Raw genomic sequence first — 20,066 nt, 5'->3', positions numbered from 1 at the left:
TTTAGGAAGTATTATGCTATGCGGTTCACAAAAATCTCAAGAAAATACCTGGTTTCTGTGCTCACTGCCATGCCCAATGAGGCCTTGGCCTACCAGTCCAAGTGCTACCTTCTGGCTGCATTCAGCCCAACGGAGCAGAATCTCCCTGATTAGGAGAGCACAATTGGTGTTTTCCTGATGTCAGATCTTTGTGCACTGAGATTCAACAAATTTTTATTGAACTGTAATTGTGTGCCAGGCATTGTACTGAGCACTTTCTTACATAAATGAAGCATGAGAGACATGGAATATATTTTGTAAAAAAATGCACATATCCTCAAGTAAAAGTATCTTATTTGTTCTATGTGTGAGACCAGTACACAATGTTCCTTATTTAGAAACTATGGCAAAGTACTAAATGGATTTCACATACAGGTACTCCTCAGCTTTTAGCATGAGGAATACAAACAGATACTTAATTTTTTGAGATAGACTCTCACTCTGTTGCCTAAGTTGGAGTACAGTGGCATGATCTTGGCTCACTGCAACCTGTGCCTCCCAGGTTCAAGCGATTCCTGTGCCTCAGCCTCCCAAGTAACTGGGACTACAGGAGTATGCCACCACGCCCACCTCCTTTTTCTATTTTTTTTTTGATAGAGATGGGCTTTTTCCATGTTGGCTAGGCTGGTCTCAAACTCCTGGTTTCAAGTGATCTTCCCTCCTGGCCTCCCAAAGAGCTCAGGTTGATTGTAGGCCAGGTGTGAGCCACCGCGACCGCCCTACAAACAGAATTTTAAAATGTGATATATATTTTTCTATTATCTCTCAGTGGCTAAATTATTGCTAAATATCACACTGCACCCTGAGACTAAGTAAATCAACATAAACTGTGTGGACATGCTCCAGATATACATACAGGAATAGAATTCATTTGCTCTAGACATTCAGAATTTAAATTATGAGTCACCTGTACAGATGTTACCTTTTCCAAAGGGCTTTCTACTCGAGGAATGCTGATCATTGGCATCTGTGCCAGATTATCCATGTGTATATGTTCATTTTCTGCTTGTCTTCCTTTGAAATTATTTACCACGCACACAACCTAAAATTTCAGAAAACAATTACAGTTAAAGCAAAACTGTGCTCAAAGTGGCTTTCACCCTTCTGAGGGGCTTAATAAATCTAAACATGTAAGAAAGTATTAAAATTTCTTAAATGTTACATGTATATGAATTTATATCCAGATTTACTGTATACGTTTATTGGAAAATTTATTGTATAAATTTTAAAACCACTCCAATGCAGATATGTCCAAGAAAACTCACCAGTTAATATGTAGCTCACTTAATTATGACAATTTTATTATTCTAAAATTTTCATTAGATTAAAGTATAGTCAATGCTCAAATCAATCATAACACTATAACCTTATAAAAATTCATAGCAAGCTAACCTTTTCCTAATATAGTTAATCTACAACTTAATTTAAATGCTAATTATTTTTCTTTGCTTCAGTATCATCATATTCATAATAAACCTTCTAAAATTGGCACTCTCGAATTTAGTAGCATCCCTAATTAACCTATTTTATTGTCTATTATTGTGTCTCATATATACCTGGCATTCCAACAATAGTTTACTGAGGCTACCACTGAAATAGAAAACCCTTTACATAAAGGAAATTGACCCTTGTTTCAATTGATTTTATCTCACAGGTGACAGAATTTGAATTAAACCAGAGGTTCTCATACTTAATGTGCATAAAAATACATTTCTGACATTGTTAAAAATGCACATCCCTAAGCCCTCCCCTAAAGATTCTGATTTAGTAAATGAAGAATGGGACCTGGGAGTTGGCACTTCAAAAATGCATTCAAGAAGCTTCTAATGCAGGCGAATCATATTTAAGAAATAATGAAATAAACATACCAGGAAAATTATTTGCTATTGTTTGGTTATACAATAAAAAAGTATTATTGGGAAAGTTATTCTTGAGTTTTCTTTACTGCATTTCATATTCTATTACAAATCAAAATACAGGTCTTACTTGCAGCTATAACCTAACATTCATTTTGTAAAGTAGGTACTTAATATATAATTATTCATTTACATTTCATATTTTCACAAATGCTACATTGAAAAGCCTTTTCTGTATTAGAGTTCGTTACTGAATATATTCAAAGGCCAATTAGATCTTGGTTGCTTTCCATTTTTTAACTATAATTTATAAATCTACAAAATAATAACAGGTACTGAGACTTTATGTCAGAAAAAAACTTCTTTGCAAATTGTTACATACTTCTTATCCTTCCACTTCCCAGAAGAATTACAGATTAGAAAATTAGATCAAAGCCTGATAATTTGATACCTCAACTTTGCAGTTGCCACCAAGATCTTTAAAGTAAGGGACAGTAAGGGCTTGGAGATGGGTACTTGATAAGATTGCTATCTCATGATGTTGCCAGCTTCATGAGCCCACAAAGTTCTAATAGATACTGATTGCCCTAGAGATAAGGTAAGCAACTTTTGTCTGTAAAAAGAAGATAGTAAATATTTTTGGCTTTACAGCCTTACAACCTTTGCAGCAACTATTCAACTCTGCCTTTTTGGTGCAAAAGCAGCCATTGACAGTTCATAAGCAAATGGGAGTGTCAATATTCCCATATAACTTTCCTTACAAAGATGGGCAGCAGATCAAATTTGATCTGTGGGCCACAGTTGGCTGACTGACCACTGCTCTAGAATACAAAGGAAATAATCAAGAATTTTAGCCAACAATAACAACAATGAAACAAATAAGCAGTTTCACACTCATTTCATGAAATCTGCACACACATAGATTTTCCTTTTCAGGAGTATTATAAATTATTGGAAAATTGGGAAGATGAATAACATTGCTAATAATTATTTTGACGTAAAATTTGTTAAAGTAACTGTACATAAATATATGGAACTCATGAGATAAAGGAAAGTTCATCTAGTGTCAATATGGGCTTCTGGAATTATAATTATTTCATATTATTTACGTTTTGGAAACTCTTTGAAGGATGTATTGGTTATCTCTTTGCCTTAATTAGGATCAGGGCAATGCCATTGAAGCAGCTGAGAATTTGTATATGAAAAAGTTAAGTGACTAACGCATAGTAGATACTTATTAAATTGTCTCTACTAGCATAATGATTATTCTTATTATTTTAATTATCAGGAAGGAAATGACCTTTCTGTAGAGTTATACTACAATATTTAATAAGACTCATCTGCTGCCATTTACAAGTATGGAACAGACGTCCTGTTTGTAAAAATGCTGATAAGAAAAAGCGAGGGAACTGGTTTTTGACCCTGAGCATGCCTGAGTTTGTATGTTCTTGGACAGTTCTCAGGGTCTCACTTTTCTCAATTAAAAAGTGAAGAGGTTGCAATTGATCACTAAATTAACTTCATTTCTTTGGCTGGCAAAGGTATGACAATTCAACAACTACTCAAAACTAAACTGAAGATCAGCCCCCCTCCAGCACCCACTCCAGACTTGATCTTTTCTCTGGATACTTTCAAAGAAAGGCAACAGGGGGTATAGCTCAGGGGCAGAGCATTTGACTGCAAAGAAAGGCAACGTGCCACCCCATCCCCCAACACCTACCTCCACCCCAATGCAGCTGCACAAGGCTGAAAACTTGAATTAATCCTTTACATCTCTTATACTTGACCAGTTACTGAATCTGCTCAATATTACTTTCTAAATATATTGATTTCTTGTATTTGCTTCATTCTATCTCCTCTACCAACTCCAAAAACTAAGCAATCACCACTTGTTGCCTGGATTCCTACACAACTTTCTAAACTGTCTCTCTAAATCTAATCTTGTCCCCTCTTTTTCCACAATAGTATGAGAATGATCTTTCCAAATGCAAACTGGATTATGTTACCCCTTAAAGCCATTCATGGCTTGGCTTTCCATTTTTCTTAAACTGTAAACCCTGGCCCAGGCCCACTGTTGCAGCTTTCCTCTGTTTTCAAAGTACCTTCTGTTCCCTTTCACTTACTGCAGTTTGGACACACCTCATGTCCACTGTCTTTGGATGCCATATCTAACTCAGCCATGATGTCTTATCTCAGCATCATTTCCTCGTGGGTGCATTCCTTGAACTCCTAGCTGGGATGGTTTATTTTGTTTTTGTTTGTTTGCTTTTTGCTCACATGGAGCTGTGATTCTTTTTATCAGAGCAGTTAGTAAGAAATTAAACATCACTTAAAATAATACTTTGATTGATGTGTCTCTTCTAAGTCCCACACATGCAGAGCTGCTCCTTTTTGCTCACCACTGTGTTCCCACTGTCACAGTGAATGAACAGATTAATGAATGAGCATGCCTCCAGGACAAAAATTCTCAAGTTTTCTGATGTGATTGTATAATTTAACATTACTTTGCTTTCATACATTCTATTTTTACATTAGTGACTTCCATTTGTATAAATGTCATAATTCTGTTTTCTCCTACAAAGATGATTATTTTCTTTTTCCTTAGTGTTGAAAACTTAATCTGTTCCATTCTTGTTCATTTTCACTCTTTGTGGCAAATGAAACATAATTATTGCATGGGGTTAAGTGCATGGGCCTTGGGGTCAAACTGGTCTGGATCTTAATCCTGGATCTCTCAGCTACTACCTTTGTGAACATGGGCAAGCTACTCCATATAATCAGGCCTCAATTTTTTTAAACTTGCAAAATGGGGACAATAAAAACTACATTTTACTGATCTGTTCTGAGGGTTAAATGCATTAATGTGGTAAAGAGCACCATAACTATTATTGTGATATATGATAACATGACAAGCTATTGTTGTGGCTCGATAGCCATTCTGCCTGACACTGTTATATATATAATAATCAATCTACAACTATTATTCAACTAGTGTTTGTTTTGTATTTTGCTAAGTATAGTGATTCTGCTCTCTAACCTGAAACAAAATTCACATGACATAAGACTGATAAAATTAACACAGTACATAATTCCTTATTAAATTATAAGGGGACAGACTGAGAGAGTGGTGGAAATTCAGGAAAAAAGGAAGAATCAGCTAATCAGGGAAGGTTCCTGTGGAAATTAGATCTTGTCTGAGCCAAATCTCACTTGTGTAAAGGGTTTGAATATAGTCATTAAATGTGAAGACTTTGGTATTTAGTGTCTTGTTTGCAATAGGCTGCCCTTCTTACATGTGGGATTTCACATGATCCTTAAAAGAACCCTGGGAAGTAAATAAAAAATTCTTTATTCATTCTTTCATGTATTAATTCATTCATCATGTATTTACTCAGTAATTCCTCTGTACCAGACTTCGTTCTAGTTATTGGGGATATGCAGTGAACAAACCGAACAAAATACTTCATAAGGAGGTTACATTCTAGTGGGATTGATAGCAAAGCTGAAGCAAACATGTTCCATGTGGTATACTGCACAGCAATTCATTACACATTAATTCATAGTACATATTCAAAGTTGAAACAGCCTATCTAGAAAATAAAGTAGGGAATGAGGAAAGGAATCCTCAAGGATGGGTAGTCATTTTAAACATGTTTCAGGAAAGGCCTCACTATTTTAGTAAGAAACAATCATGTCTATAATTCAAAGAGTATGGTCAGAGAGCAAAGATACAAAACATGGAAGAAATATTTTCATAGTGGAAATGAACCAGGCCTAAATGGATCACTGGTGTCTGGAATGAACCAGGAAAATAAGCTGGTGTGTGGAATGAACCAGGAGATTCTACTCTTGCAGACCTGGAGTAGATTAGCATTAATTTTATTTTGGAATCACTTTAGAATTCGGCACACAATGCAAGATAATTAGAAACACCCCAGGATATTACAACATATTACAGGCCAGAGCTGGAGTTACTACTCAAAATAAATGTGTTGTGTTTCCCAAATGAGAAAACTGGGAATCATCATAGAAGGCTCCCTGTGCCTTGTCCACATCACCTTCTATGTTCCACCAGGGTCCAAACCATTCCACCTCCTAAATATCCTGGAGGACATGATGGATATCCTCCCTCTTTGTGCCACTGAGGACCATTTATACCATCCTGTTTCCCTGGTCCTTCATAGCCCATCTCTTCTATCCTCAACTTTGTCATATCATCCTGAAAATATATTTTCAAAATACAAATCTTATCATAGGGTAAAAGGGACCGAGAGGAAGCAAACTATAATTTGTGGAACTTTTTCCAGTCATTCATGTAGCCATTCACTGAACATGCACTATTTCGTTTAACCTTTATAGATCCTTATTATAATCTTTTAGGGAGGTGTTATTTAGCCGCATTTAAATATACCTATAGGCATTCACACTCATGGTTGCAAATAAATGCATAAATGCATTTTTAGTTATATATAGGCATTATTTTCATATAATCTTTTCATGAAGTCATTTTCCTGGGAGTATGGGAATGGCTAAAGGGCTATCATGAAATGTTCTCAACATGTGCAATAGGAGGGTCTTGACCTCAAGGGGGATCCAGGGTTCAACTCAACATTCACCAGACAGGGAAGTAATTTGGAAGGCACCAGCATTCTGGTGTTGGCCTTGTAAGGTAAGGTGTTCATTGGAAGTATAGGGAGGGTGGCAATAGCCACAAATAAACAAAAAGGTTGATGAGATGACGGTGAAGACATTATGGACCCACGGAGGAAAGTGGCAATAGCTAAAGATAAACAAGAAGGCTGACGAGATGCCAGTGAAGATGTTATGGACCTGTGGAGCTGAAACACAGTTGCATCTGGCACTAATGCTTTGATATTTTGACTATTTCTATGGTCTTTGCTTTGCCAATAACATTTTTTAAGGATTTATGTAAAGTTTGTTGTTGGTGTTGCTTTTTGAATGTTATTCAGTTTCAGCTGTAGTGTGTGAATGCAAAAAAAGAAAAAAAAAAAAGGTTTTGGTCCAAGCCAGGGTCCCCAGTTTTCGTGAGGCTGCAGGATATCTCCAGGAAAGAGAGAAGGTTGAGTCTAAGTCTCCCAGGGACCTTGGTAATTAATTACAGAGAGTGATATATATATATATTTCTTATAAATCCTTAAAAAATATTATAGGCAGTTTTTACCCAGCCTTAAAAACTATTTGGGAAGGACAGTATGTTTTTAGGCCAGCTCTATTTTTTATGAAAATATCTTGTTCAACTTTAAGTGTAAGATTTGCATTTTTTTCAACTCCAAACCCGACTTGAGGCAGAACAAATGGGGGAGGAGGAAGATATGAATGACTTAAATGAATGACTTCTCTGATATACTACATTTAGACAAACCCAGTGGTTCACACATGTATTTTCTTATAAATTTTCTTTAAATTAACACAAGTTAACTTAAAAACCCAGTGATATATAAATACATTTGTACTTACCAGAAATACTGCTATAGATATTCCAACCAGAAAGCCTGCTATAACATCTGACCAATGATTTCGATATTCTGCTACTCTGTTGAGTCCAGTAAGAAATGCCAAACACATTAAGCCCAAGCATAGAACTGGCTTAGCAAGTCTGGTTCCCTTGGCTTTGATTGTGTTGGTAATGTACATCTGAAACATTAAATAAAAGACATGACTTTTCATGAAGGTATTTCCTTTATTAGCATAGCATATTATGCATATGTACAAACACACACACACACACACACATATACACACACACCTGTATGGTTCAAATCGTTAACTGTAGTTTGTGAAGTTTTTGAAATAAGTTTCTTAAAAGCAGAATTCAAGAGTAGCAATTATTTCATTTTACTTACCTTCTATGGCAACTCTTACTAATGGCCAATTCTTAACATAACATTATTAATCATCTAGAAACATCAAGCACAGATATTCCAATTGTCTTTTTTTCTTTTTATTCTTACTGTATCTATTCTTGTTTTATCTGAATTTTCATTTTAGGTCAACTTCAACAATATTGTCAGAAGGGGGAAAACTGATGAAGTGTGTAAGTGTTTTTAATGTTTCCATTTGTATATACCATAATGAAAGGATGCATACTTGATAAAAACCAGAATTGTGAATATAGCTAGGAAAAATAAAGTGGAATAGATTTCTACCAAACAGATGTTACTTTGAAGAAAGAATTTAAGGTTCAGTGCACTGCCAAGGTTTCCTTTCATGTTGTTAAATGAAATTGTGAAATTATTTTGTTTAACTACATTTTGTCAGCCAGAATTAGGACAATAAAACACTTAAGTACAATAAGAGAAATGCGTCAACTAAAAACAAAACAAAACAATGAATATATATCTATAATTCTGGCATCTTGACATATGCTAATGAACATATAGTATCAACTGATTGCAGCAAATGAAATGTCGTGAGCCGCCATGCTCAAGAGTAATTTGGTCCTTCTCCCATCTAATTTATTCTATAGCTCAACTGCTCACAATTTCATGCACTACTTTATAAGCAAATCTGTTAACTATAAGTGGAATGTTTCAATTATTATTTCAAGTCATTAGTAGAGCAACTGTAAAAGAGATGACTGATAATATAATCAGATTTTATGGTATAAACGTCCGTAAATATCTGGTACTGATAATATACTCAGAAACATACCTAGAAATGCATATAAACCCTTAACTATTGTCCCTGCTTAAATAAACAATACATCTGCCTAAGAGAGTAAAGCAAAATCAGCATTTAAGTTTTTAGTTCACACCAGCCATTTTAGAACACTATGACATCCAGTAATTATCTTCTCTATTTTTTTTCTGGGCAAAGTTTGCAGCCCTGTGCTGCCAGAAGGGGCTGTATAAATATGTAAGCAGTCCAAGTGACACAAGGCATCTCTCTAGCCAAGTTCTAGCCTTTAACAATCCATCCCAGGTCTCAATACTCTGAGGCAGGGGGAACTGAACTGTCTCCATCTTGGCCTGTGACCTCCGGAGCTGGGTCTGTGTGTCTAAGCCTGTGCTAGGAAAAGCTTGATAATTTCAGTTTTGGAGGATAAATATACATGGGAAGGGAACAGGAAGAGATAAGAAAGAGAAAACGATGCTTTTGCCATTCTGAGAGAATGTATTAAATTAGAGCTCAGCCCACATGAATAACAATGCCAGGCTATCACACCACTTCACATTTCTAGTCATTTAGCTAATTGAGTAATTCCTTGTATGACTAGTGCATATAAATAGAGAGGGGAATTCAGGCTTCTTGTGGGGTTTTCTTTAACACAGCTATAAGGCTGGTTAATTATTTCTTACTTTTGCATTTCTTTACATCTGTTAATATTCAAGATAGTCTGTCTTCATTAAGACAAAATAAATGTGGGATGATAAATGAATAACATTAATACTCTTAATATCAATTATAGCTACCATTTAATGAGTGATTGCTCTTCAAGGTAATGTTCTATGCATTTTATTAAAAATTACTTATCTCATTAAATCCTCAAAACAATCCTCTAGGTATCATTATTACCTCCATTATATAGGTTAAAAACTGAATCAAGATAAAGCTTATTATGAAGACTGCACAACATGATGATTGTGGTGGCACTGTTGAGAAAAGACAGATGTAAATGGGAAGTAGAGGGAAGGCACTTAGGTATCTCTTAATCTTCCTTTCTTCTTCATTGATTTCTTGCCTGGAAGAAATGGCCAATGAGCATAAGTTGAGTATCAGTGAATGCAAGTGAGTCAGAAACTAAAGACAGGAGAAAGGAGGCTACCACAGAATCACAGGAGTAAGGCTACATCTATGCTCTGCTATTAGGTAGAAGTAGGAAATAGTGTAAATGTGGTCCTTGTGCAAAATACGCTACAGAATCTATATGGCTTCGGAAAACACTTGCCTTTCCCTCACCCTAAAAGCCATCTCAGATACAGTCCAGTCCTTACTTGTCCAAGTTGTATGGGCCCATAGTAAACTGTGGGCTTGGGTTACATCCCTGTGAAGTTTCTCTTGAATATTGAGTTGATCACTGAATTGCCCTAATGACTCAAGCAAGGTTTATAAGGAGCCCATAGACAGTCAAGCCACAATGCAAACTCATGAAAAAGCTTCTATTTTAGGACTAGCCTGGATTTGGCTTTTCCCTCCATCACAGTGGAGAGTGGACAGTGGCGGAATTTCAAGGGTTATGTGAATTTCAAGGGTTATAGATTTAACTTTAAAGTAGATCATAGCACCGCTTTATAATGTACAAACTTTTCTGCAGCATAATCAGTTGACATGGATGTTACAAAAGAAAAATTAAGAGAGCTTTCACTTGTACTCAGCAACTCTTTAGTACTTTATGAACATAAGTGCCTTTTTAACCAGTCTAATTGTGTTATCCTTACACAAAGTCTATTATCCTTAATTTACAGAAGAGGAAATTGTGGCATAATAATCTATTAAGCATGTTGGATACAGAACAGGAATTGATTATTTATGCTCTCTTGGTTTTTAATTCACTTATGAAACCATCTAGGTTAACCAGATGTCAAAATGTAGCTAAAATAAAATACAAAGAGCAGGTATGTGATTTGAGCAGGATGGTATTCACTCAGTCCTCTAGGGTCAGTAGATGCTCATCACCCTACAGGCCAACCCATTTAATCATTATTAGCAGAACTTATTCATCCATCCCACAAATATCCATTAGCACTAAGATGCAGAAAGCCAAAGCTGATCATTTGCTCTCTGTTAAGAGCCTGGTGTATATTCTTTTATACTTTTTCTCTTTACTTATATAAATATATACAATAATTAATCCACATATAAAAAGGTTTTGCTTACTTGTTTGCTTTTACTAAAATATAATCATAATGTCCTATTAGTCTGTAATATGCATGGACTCAATTGTTATACATCCATTTTTTGTGTAAATTGACATTGAATTATTATTAATAATAAAATAATACTATTATAAAAATAAATGAAAATAAAAACACAAATATTTATTAAGCACCTACTATGCACCAGAGGCTATGCTAGGTTTCTTCAAACAGAAGACATCTGTAGTTAGATCCTGAAGAATGAGCATGAGAGTTCCAGGCAAAAGGGAAGTTGGGGTGAAAGGTGTCCTATACAGCATACATAATCATCCTCTGTGTTCTCAAAGCACCTTGTTCCTCATCTGAGAACACTTGCCACAATGTATGGTTGTAATTTATTTTCAACCTTGTTTCCTTCACTAGAGGAAGACATAGAAATCCAGTCTAGGATATTCATTGTGGCCTAGATTTTGGAGAACGTTTTTCCATCTCTTGTTTTCATGCTTCTTTCACTTTCTTCTTATGCTATTTAGCTCTAAAGACATCCATTAATTGTTTATTTGCAGTTGATTATGTGTATTCTTTTATTATTTGCCTCTTCTTTTCTACAGATGAAACAGCCTCAATTCCCCTCAGCATGGCCAGCTCCCTCAGCACCCTGGACACTATAGTGCTTTTGACATCTGCTAGCCCTTCTCTCAAAGAGCACAGCCCCAAATTAAGAAAACCGCTGCCTGGAGTGCCATCTGACCAGCCCAGAGTGCAGTTGAGACTTCTAGATTGCACCCTATAGTCTTGCTTATTCATTGATCCGTTTATCATAGTCCTGTTAGGATTGGATTACCTTTAAACTGATTTCTACATATTGATGACTTTGATTGTTACAATCTAACAGAGCACTAGGTTTGATTAGTTTTGTGTGTGTGTGTGTGTGTGTGTGTGTGTGTTTGTGTTTTAATAACTCCATAGCATTATTGGTCAAACTATGTTTGTGGTCCACTGAATCTTCCATGACTTCTTCACAGGAACTGATGCCTTCCCAAGTTCCCCTTACCCCAGACTCCTAAATTGTTCAAAAAATCAAATTTCTTACTGTTTTCAAAACAATATTTTACCCTGTCAACACCATTTTGAACTTTTATGCTGGCATTTATCACATTATATTAGTTCTCCTTCTTCTAGCTTCTAGTTAGCTCCAGACAGATCACCATTAACAAGACAGCACCAAGCACAGAGCCTCATGGCACTTCACCTGAGATCTGTTTACAAACAGCTACTTACATTTTTTGCATAATTTTTATTTAAAAAATGGGGAATTCATTTATCAAGCCAACCATGTAGTATCCTGAAGGTCTTATTTATGTACCCAGACTTGATATTCTTGTCTCACTGATAAATTTCCCAAAGAGCAATGTAAAGGTTTCTGAGTGGGTGTGTAACAAAATTGTGATGCGATGGTGGAAAGACCATGGACTTTACCACACAGACCTGTGTTCACTTAATTCAGACCTTTCAGGACTGTGATGGGGATAAGGGATGGTACTGGTGGTACAATAAGCAGTGGGATATTGAAGTCATAAATTTTCTATACAGTGCTGCAATCTAGATTGTGTAAAACACTCTAGTTTCCATAACTGATGGAAAGTTCATCATAAGCACCCATCTTCCCCTGAATAGAAATGGGATGGGAGGAATTCTGAATAAATGCTTAACTGTTCTCAGTTTCTCACCATTCCCTCTTCTGGAAAAACAACACTGGGGTCTAGTTGGAGGTCTGCAAGACCTCAAGATCAAGGTGGGGAGGCAACCCACCAGCCTTCACTGCCCTCCACTCCCAGCTGTGTATTCCACTGCTCCATTGGTGCCCTACTGACAACCACTGCTAATGTGCTTGTGCCTCCATACTGACTTGGTCCATCTAGGCTCACAGGAAGTAAAGATCCTTTCGCCTTCAGCACATCCTCCTTCTAGCCCCAGGTGGACTGCCTGCCCTCCCAAGCTCTGCTGCAGGGTCCTTGGGCTCCCACTATCTTCTCTGTGGCCTGACTTACCTGCTGCAGGGGTATATTACAAGGAATTGTTCTCCCAGTTTCAAGCCAGAAATGAAGTACAAGCTCTTCTACTTTCTGTTAACTCCACAACCTCTCTGAAGTTTCTTTTATCCACTAACTTCCTTCTTTGGGTTTCTAATGTAAGGGTTTTCACCTATGTGGGCAAATCTGCCACTCAGTCCTTCCCTCTCCTCCAGTCCTCCACTTCCTAGGACAGGAAGTACTCCCTTCCCCTCCCCTAGGTCAATGGTGCCACCCTTTATAATTTGTGTTTTCTCTATAAAATACTCAGATAATAAAAATATAATAATATTTACATACTTGTAATTATTATATTTTATTATACTGATAAAATAGTGATATTCAAATTCTGCTTTTGATATTAAAACTTTGAGATTTAGAAATTCCTGTTCTCTCTTGACAAAGCTAGCCTCATTTAACTACTGAAGCTAAGCACTTCTTTTTCTTCTTATCTTGAGGTCTTTCTCTGAGGCACTGAATCAATATGGTAGCCAGTAGCTACTGTAGCCATCAGCAGTTGAAATGTGATGAGGGCAATATAGTACTAAATGTTTAATTCTATTTGGTTTTAATTAAAAGGATTTCAAAATTGGTATTCAATTAAATTATTAGAAAACATTAATATATGTTTGAAACAAATTGGGCTTTACATCTACTTTTTATACTGTAAATTTTATATCTAAATACAGCACAAGGATTTCAAATGAAAATTTAGTGTCTGAACTGAAATGTATTTCAGGTGTCAAACATACACTGGATTTAGAAAATTCTAAAAAAGAAAAATGCAAACTATCTAATTACTAACTTATATTGATATTTGTTCAAACGGTAATAGTTTGGATACACTGGGTTAAACAAAATATTAAATATCAGTGTCACCTTTTTTAATTTATAAATGTGACTACTAGAAATTTTCAAATCATATATATATGGTTCACTTTCTATTTCTATTGGACAATGCTGACCTATACAAGACAATCATACTTAAAAGGCTATGCAAAATGATCAGCGAATATTCCAAAAAAGACTATACCCATTTCAGCAGTTATTGCTACTTTCTTATTGTTATTTATGATATTGCTTCGAGTGAGGCAGTGATCCTAAAGTCATTTTCCAGGCTGCCTGAGCTTCAGTAGACTTTGTTAATATATTATCATTTCAAATGGCATGAAGTGCAATAAAATTATACTATCATTGACTTATTTAGAATATTCTAAGTTAAACTATCACATTTAGCCTATCTCTTTCAGATCCTAATTACCATAATGGCTACTTTTTAAAAATTTCACTTCGTCAAAGTTAACCAATTGTTTTGTATTTTACTGATACCTTTAGCTACTTGGGAGATTCCATTTTAGTCAGTGTAAGCTAGGAAAAATGTTCAGCTTTAGGAATTTAATAGTCTAGGTTAAAAGTTCAATCTCCTACCAATTAGCTCTGTGATCTTACACAGATTACTGAACTTCTCTGAGTCTTAGTTACATCACTTGTAAAATGAAAATAATTACAATAAGCCACAGGTGCGGTGGCTCATGCCTGTAATCCCAGCACTTTGGGAGGCAGAGGAGGGCAGATCACAAGGTCAGGACATTGAGACTGTCCTGGACAACGCAGTGAAATCCTGTCTTTATTTAAAAATACAAAAATTAGCTGGGTGTGGCGGCTCGTACCTATAATCCCAGCTACTCAGGAGGCTGAAACAGGAGAATCCCCCAGGGAGGCAGAGATTGCAGTGAGCTGAGGTCATGCCACTGCACTCCACCCTGGCGACAGAGTGAGATCCCATCTCTCTCTCTCTCTCTCTCTCTCTCTCTCTCACACACACACACACACACACACACACACACACGTAAAGAACTATGATAATCTGTAGGATTTAGAATGGTAATCACATAAGAAGTGTAAGTTTTATTACTATCCCATGGCACGGTGAGAATTTCTATTTGCTTTGTGATTAGAATTAACTGAAAGGATTAAAAATATATATTTGGATTAAAACTATACCTATGTCAGGAGAAATAACGTATTCTAACTTATGCCCATAGAGATAAAACTCCTTACTGTATTTGAAAACCAAGAGTAAACACTCATTTTCTTTACAATATCCTTAATGGGTATGGTAACAAAAGATTACATCATCATGAACATAGAATTTATCCTGTAGCTGATGTCCTTGAATGAAAAACACTAAGGAGTCACAAATGTGATGTAAGTAACAACAACCTCAGTGTTCAGGACCAGCTGGTACACGAAGTTAAGATCTGAACATGCTCAGTAACTCTGCTGCCCTCAGCACAAAGGCCGATTGATGGTTTGGTTATGAATAACAGCTTCTTCATCACTGACACATTTACCTAATCCCTAAAGTGCAGCCATGGCTGATTTTACTTGGAGACTGTTTATCTCCAGTATGATTCCCCCCGACCCAATAAATATACTGCAAATGTGGCACTTCATCCATCAGCTAGAAAAACAAAAATACTTTTACTTGACACTATCATCTATGAAATCAAGACCCACACATGTTCACCACTTAACATTTGTTTTCCATACACCAAATAGAAAGTGAGACGATATTTACGTAAAAATAGCTTGTGATCTTATTTCTGGGTTTGATACAAGCAAAAAAAAAAAAAAAAGTTGTGTAATATCTGAAGAATTACCTGAAAGCAAAATATCTTTGATTGCTATAATTCAATCCCATCATCTCCAAGATTTAAAATTTCCTGACTAGCAAGTAAGGAACTAAAATCAATATGTAAAAGACGAATCTGGAAATTGTAAGTACTATAAAAATATGCACAAGACTGTTGGGTGAATTGAAGGGTTAGATTTGGTATACCTTAAACAAAAATGAAGTCGAACCTGCAAAACTTAAAATACATAAATAAAAAAGTTTCATTTACTGTCAGGGACAAGAAATGAGCAGTAAACAATAAAAGCATATTCCCGGTATCTCTGAATAATCCGCAAAACTGTTTGCATTTGTACTTAAATCTCTAGGACTCAAAATATTTCTCAGGATTTCTTCAGATAAGGAAATAAACTATACTTAATGATAATGTGATTATATGTCTGATAATATATACTTTATAATATATATATGTATATTATATAGAACCAGAAAAATTTAAACATTAAGTGACAATTGGATTCTATATTGTGAGATACTGTTGAAACAGTCTCAAATTATATAATAACAGAAAAAGGCTCATCATACCTTAGAAAGATAAATATAACATTGCAACACATACAGGTTTGTAATAAGCAACAAAATGCCTTACACTAATTTCAGTAAATATCATCAATATTAATGACAGTGTGACATTTCAAAGGATGTCTTCAAACTTAAGAGTGTGTTTATAGCATATTTCTGACCTCATTCCTAACCCTCATCGGTGAGTAAGTAAAGAGGAGGGGAGAAGTTTTCCCGGGTGCGTCCTCAGGAAGTGCTCTTCCTTCCCCCGTTCAAGGCTTGCGATTTCCCTCTCCAACACCTTCAATTTTCATTCAACCAAAAGCCTCTTACAGCCACTGAGTCCTCACCCAGCTTCCAACTCTCATTTTACTCCCTTTCAAGGAGGAAGGTGATGAGGATGAACCTCTGTAACCTCTCTTTTCCCACACCTACCAGATTCTACCATTCATACCAAAAGCTCTGCGTTTAAGGCATGTTAAGTTATCAAAGATGTCAAAACACATCTCTCTGCTTAGTGCCTGCTTGCACCTAAAATCGCATCCTTGTCCCAGCTGTTGGAGGAGCAGGATGACTCTTTCTCACTTTGCTACCCAGTATTCTGTTCTAATTATAAAAAGAGTTATCATTTTTACATAAAAATATTCATCTTTTTCTCCCATGCTAGCTTATATGGGATAGAGATATCCTTTTCTCTTTGTAACCTCAGTGCCTGGTATGGTGCTTGACTCAGTCTCAGTAACAGCTAATTATAATAAAAGTTACAATTGCAAGAATGCTTACTATGTGTCAAGAACTGTGCTCAGTGCTTTACATGCAGTCAATCAGGTAATCCAAACAATTCCATGACATTAGTACTCAACAACAGAGGTAACTAAGACACAGAAAGGTTAAGTAACTTATCCATGGACTTAAGGCTAATAGATGATGAAGCTGGGATTCAAACTCAAGCAGTTCAGTTACAGAGCCCATGCCCAAACAAAGATGCCATATTTATATATGCAGTATGGAAGTCAAGGATCCTCTCTCTGTCAGCCTTGGAGATGAAGGTGGGGCTGAAGTAGTCTTCAGTTGGAGGTAAGACTACTTACCTTCAAGAGCATGCTTGAAGGAGGAGCTAAAAATGACTCAGTGTGTCAGTCTGAAGGCTGTGTGGGTCGGGGCGGGGCTGAGTACAGAGGGGAGTAGCAGGAATTAAGCCAGAGAGGTTAACAGGGGCCAGGTTAAAAAAGCTTTGTGAGCCAAGTGAAAGAGTTGGAATTCTTATTCAAAGAAAATGGGAGGCCATGAAAGAGACATGAGAACGTGACAGGAGTACATTTGAATTTTAAAATATCACTTTGGGAGAAGCATTTCCCAGTGCTGGATCATCACCTCCTGAGCTAGAGTCATGGCTGCAATTATGAACAGATTGGAATATTTAGGATGTTAAACTGGCTAGAATTGTTGGTTACCTGGATGCGTGCTTATGTGCACCCATGAGTTTGAACTGAGTGAGGTCATGGGTGGAAGGTGAAAGTGCAGTGAGGGAGAAATAAAACAAGTCTCAGGCCTAGTGGCCAACAGAAATTTCTAGGCAGGAAATCTATAGCTCCAGTTACAAGTACAATTCTATCCAGACATACAACAAGAATCAAGATGTTCCATTCTTTTTCTCATGGAAACGCTGTACCTCATGGTAGTCCTACAGCACTATTAATAATATATTTTAAGTACACTAATATATTCTAAATTGGCTTTTGAAGGCTGAGTTGGATACCCAAATTCTATGTATGACATGATTTCCATCGGATCACAGTTTCAAACAACTGAGTTAAAACACCAACTAGGCCTCCATGGAGACAGGGGTTATGTTTGTTTTGCCCCTTACTCAATATGCAGCCCTGGCACAGGGTCACTCAATGGATGAATAAATGAACGCACTGCTTTGGAGAGCTGGGCTTGTGTATATCACACTGCTTATATTTAATTAGAACAAAAATATATACAAAATGTATAGCAACTCCAAAAATGAATAATCATTGTGACCTTTTGGCCTCATGCATTACTTTAGCTATTAAGTGTGTAGTAGTTATTATATTTTGGAAACGACCTCTAAGAAGCTGTATATTTTCCAGGAATTTATTGATTTTTCTAAAAAACTAAGTACTTAACAAGCTGTGGTAAAGGAATCTCTACTTCCCCTCCAGCCCCCTAAAGCATGCACGTTAATTGGTTATAATGCATAGATAACGCCCCAGATAGCATTAGAGGATCTGAGTTCCAGTCTTTATCCTTCAGTAGATTAGGGCTATGATGTTAGGTGGGTGATGACTTATCCTCACTGAGCCTTAGTCTTCGCATTGGTCAACTGTGGAAAGCAGTGTGGTCCGCTTTACTACAGCTCCACACTCCTTTGAGCCCTCGAGTAGAGAAGTATTTCAGCATTCGGAACTTTTCCAGATTTGGGGTAATATAATCTATGTACTGCCCATTGATACCTCCAGTGTGGTCAGATGCTGCACCCTACAATAAAACACATTCACATTTCTACCTCAAAACAGATGGGTACTCACAGTAAGCAGAATAAGTAAAGAACCCAATAAATTCAGGTCAGATAAACTTTTTCATCCAGGTACAAACAAAACAAAAACTTGTCTTGCTTTGCTTAGAGAGGGCTTTAAAAAAAAAGATTTCAGAATTGAGAATAAAGAATTATGAAACTGAGCTGTTCTGAGGACCAGATGAGAGCATGACACTAAAAAATTAAGTGCAGAGATGAAGAGCTGAGCTTTGCATAACCAAAGCTGGTGCTGTAACTGCTTGGCAGCTCCAATTATGGTGGCGGGCAGGCATTTCCATCCGGCTCTGAAAGCTGAGAAAGTACTGAAGACATACTGACCATTCAAATAGCAGGAGAATATTGGTTGATTTGGGAAGGCCTTTCCTGGTAAAGGGGCTGCCAGGGTTGGGATTGTCTCTGATGCATGTAGTGATGTGAGGAAAGGCACCATGAGGCATGGAATCAGGGAAGATTTGGGCAAAGTGAGCGGATGTATCTGGCTAAAGCTGGAGAACTATGATGGGAAACTAGCTTGACCTTGAAAGCCATGCGGAGGAATTTGTTACTAATCCAAAAAGTGAGGGGGTAGTGTCCTAGGTGCTTGAGGGGTGTTTCTGGCAGGTGATGCAACACAGGCACCAGTGGAGGAAGACGGAACACAGGGACACAAGGCTCTCACTGGCAGCATCGCCCTGTGCCCGTGCATGACAGCACTTATTAAACACGTATTGGTAGTGTTGAGTTGTTTTTGGCCTCCCACTCCCGGCTGCATCTGGGTGTTAAGTACCCTCAAAGCAGGGGCTGAGTGTCTTTGCCTTTAAATTCTTAGACCTGCTGTGTGCTCAACAATCATTTGTTAAATTGACTAATAAGTGAATCAATTTTTATTTCAATGCTTTGTAATTTAACCAACTTAAAATTGTTTGATTTTATGACCTATATTTCTTCTCTAATATGTTGTCTAGAAGTTATAAAGTGACATAAAAATATAGTGAAATCAAGATTCATGTATTTTGAGCTCTTTTAGAAATCTCTTGTTGGACAGTAAGATAACTGATGACAGTGAAAATTACTAATCAATAATAATAACAATCTAGATCTGCTAATGTAAAGGAAAAGATAAAGGTCACCGCAGAAGAAAAATCCTGGGAATAGTGTGTGACCAACAGGTCAGTACAAGCCAACAGAATGAGGCATCTGATCAAACAGTCAAGCAAGCACACTACAAACCAAAATTAATATCACATTTGGTTCATTAGCACTGGATCCTTTTTGAGGTATTTGTGTAAACATTAGGTCTTTGATATCCTTCCGTCTTTAAAGCACCTGATGGTTCACAGAATTTAAAAAAATTTTAAAGCGGAAGGATGTTTACAGAAAATCCAGATGCTTCTAAACCACATTAATGAATTCTTAGGTAATTCACAGAACGGCTTCTGGAGCCTTTATGGAGATGGGGGTGGATTCATGACTCTATGTTATAGAACTGGGTATATAATTTGTCCAGTGCAAAATATAAATGAATGACAGATCTGTTGTTCAAAA

At 36.7% G+C, this 20,066-nt stretch overlaps 1 protein-coding gene across 2 annotated transcripts in view; it reads right to left on the bottom strand.

The window, feature by feature from the left end:
• The window catches only part of PLPPR5 (phospholipid phosphatase related 5), a 114,577-nt gene that overhangs the window by 22,052 nt on the left and 72,459 nt on the right, over window positions 1-20,066 (bottom strand). Inside the window, exons 4-5 of one of the 2 annotated variants that reach the window (XM_012458466.3) lie at window positions 7,374-7,550; window positions 947-1,081 (exon numbers count right to left, since the gene is read on the bottom strand). In XM_012458466.3, coding sequence (XP_012313889.2) covers window positions 947-1,081; window positions 7,374-7,550 — 312 coding nt within the window. The remainder of the gene's footprint in view (window positions 1-946; window positions 1,082-7,373; window positions 7,551-20,066) is intronic. The other variant, XM_012458467.3, reaches the window with a different exon arrangement.

The sequence above is a fragment of the Aotus nancymaae genome, unplaced genomic scaffold, assembly GCF_030222135.1.
Source record: "Aotus nancymaae isolate 86718 unplaced genomic scaffold, 86718_ANA_hifiasm-v0.15.2.pri h1tg000103l, whole genome shotgun sequence".
Taxonomy (NCBI): domain Eukaryota; kingdom Metazoa; phylum Chordata; class Mammalia; order Primates; family Aotidae; genus Aotus; species Aotus nancymaae.
This window is presented reverse-complemented; position numbering and strand designations above follow the sequence as displayed.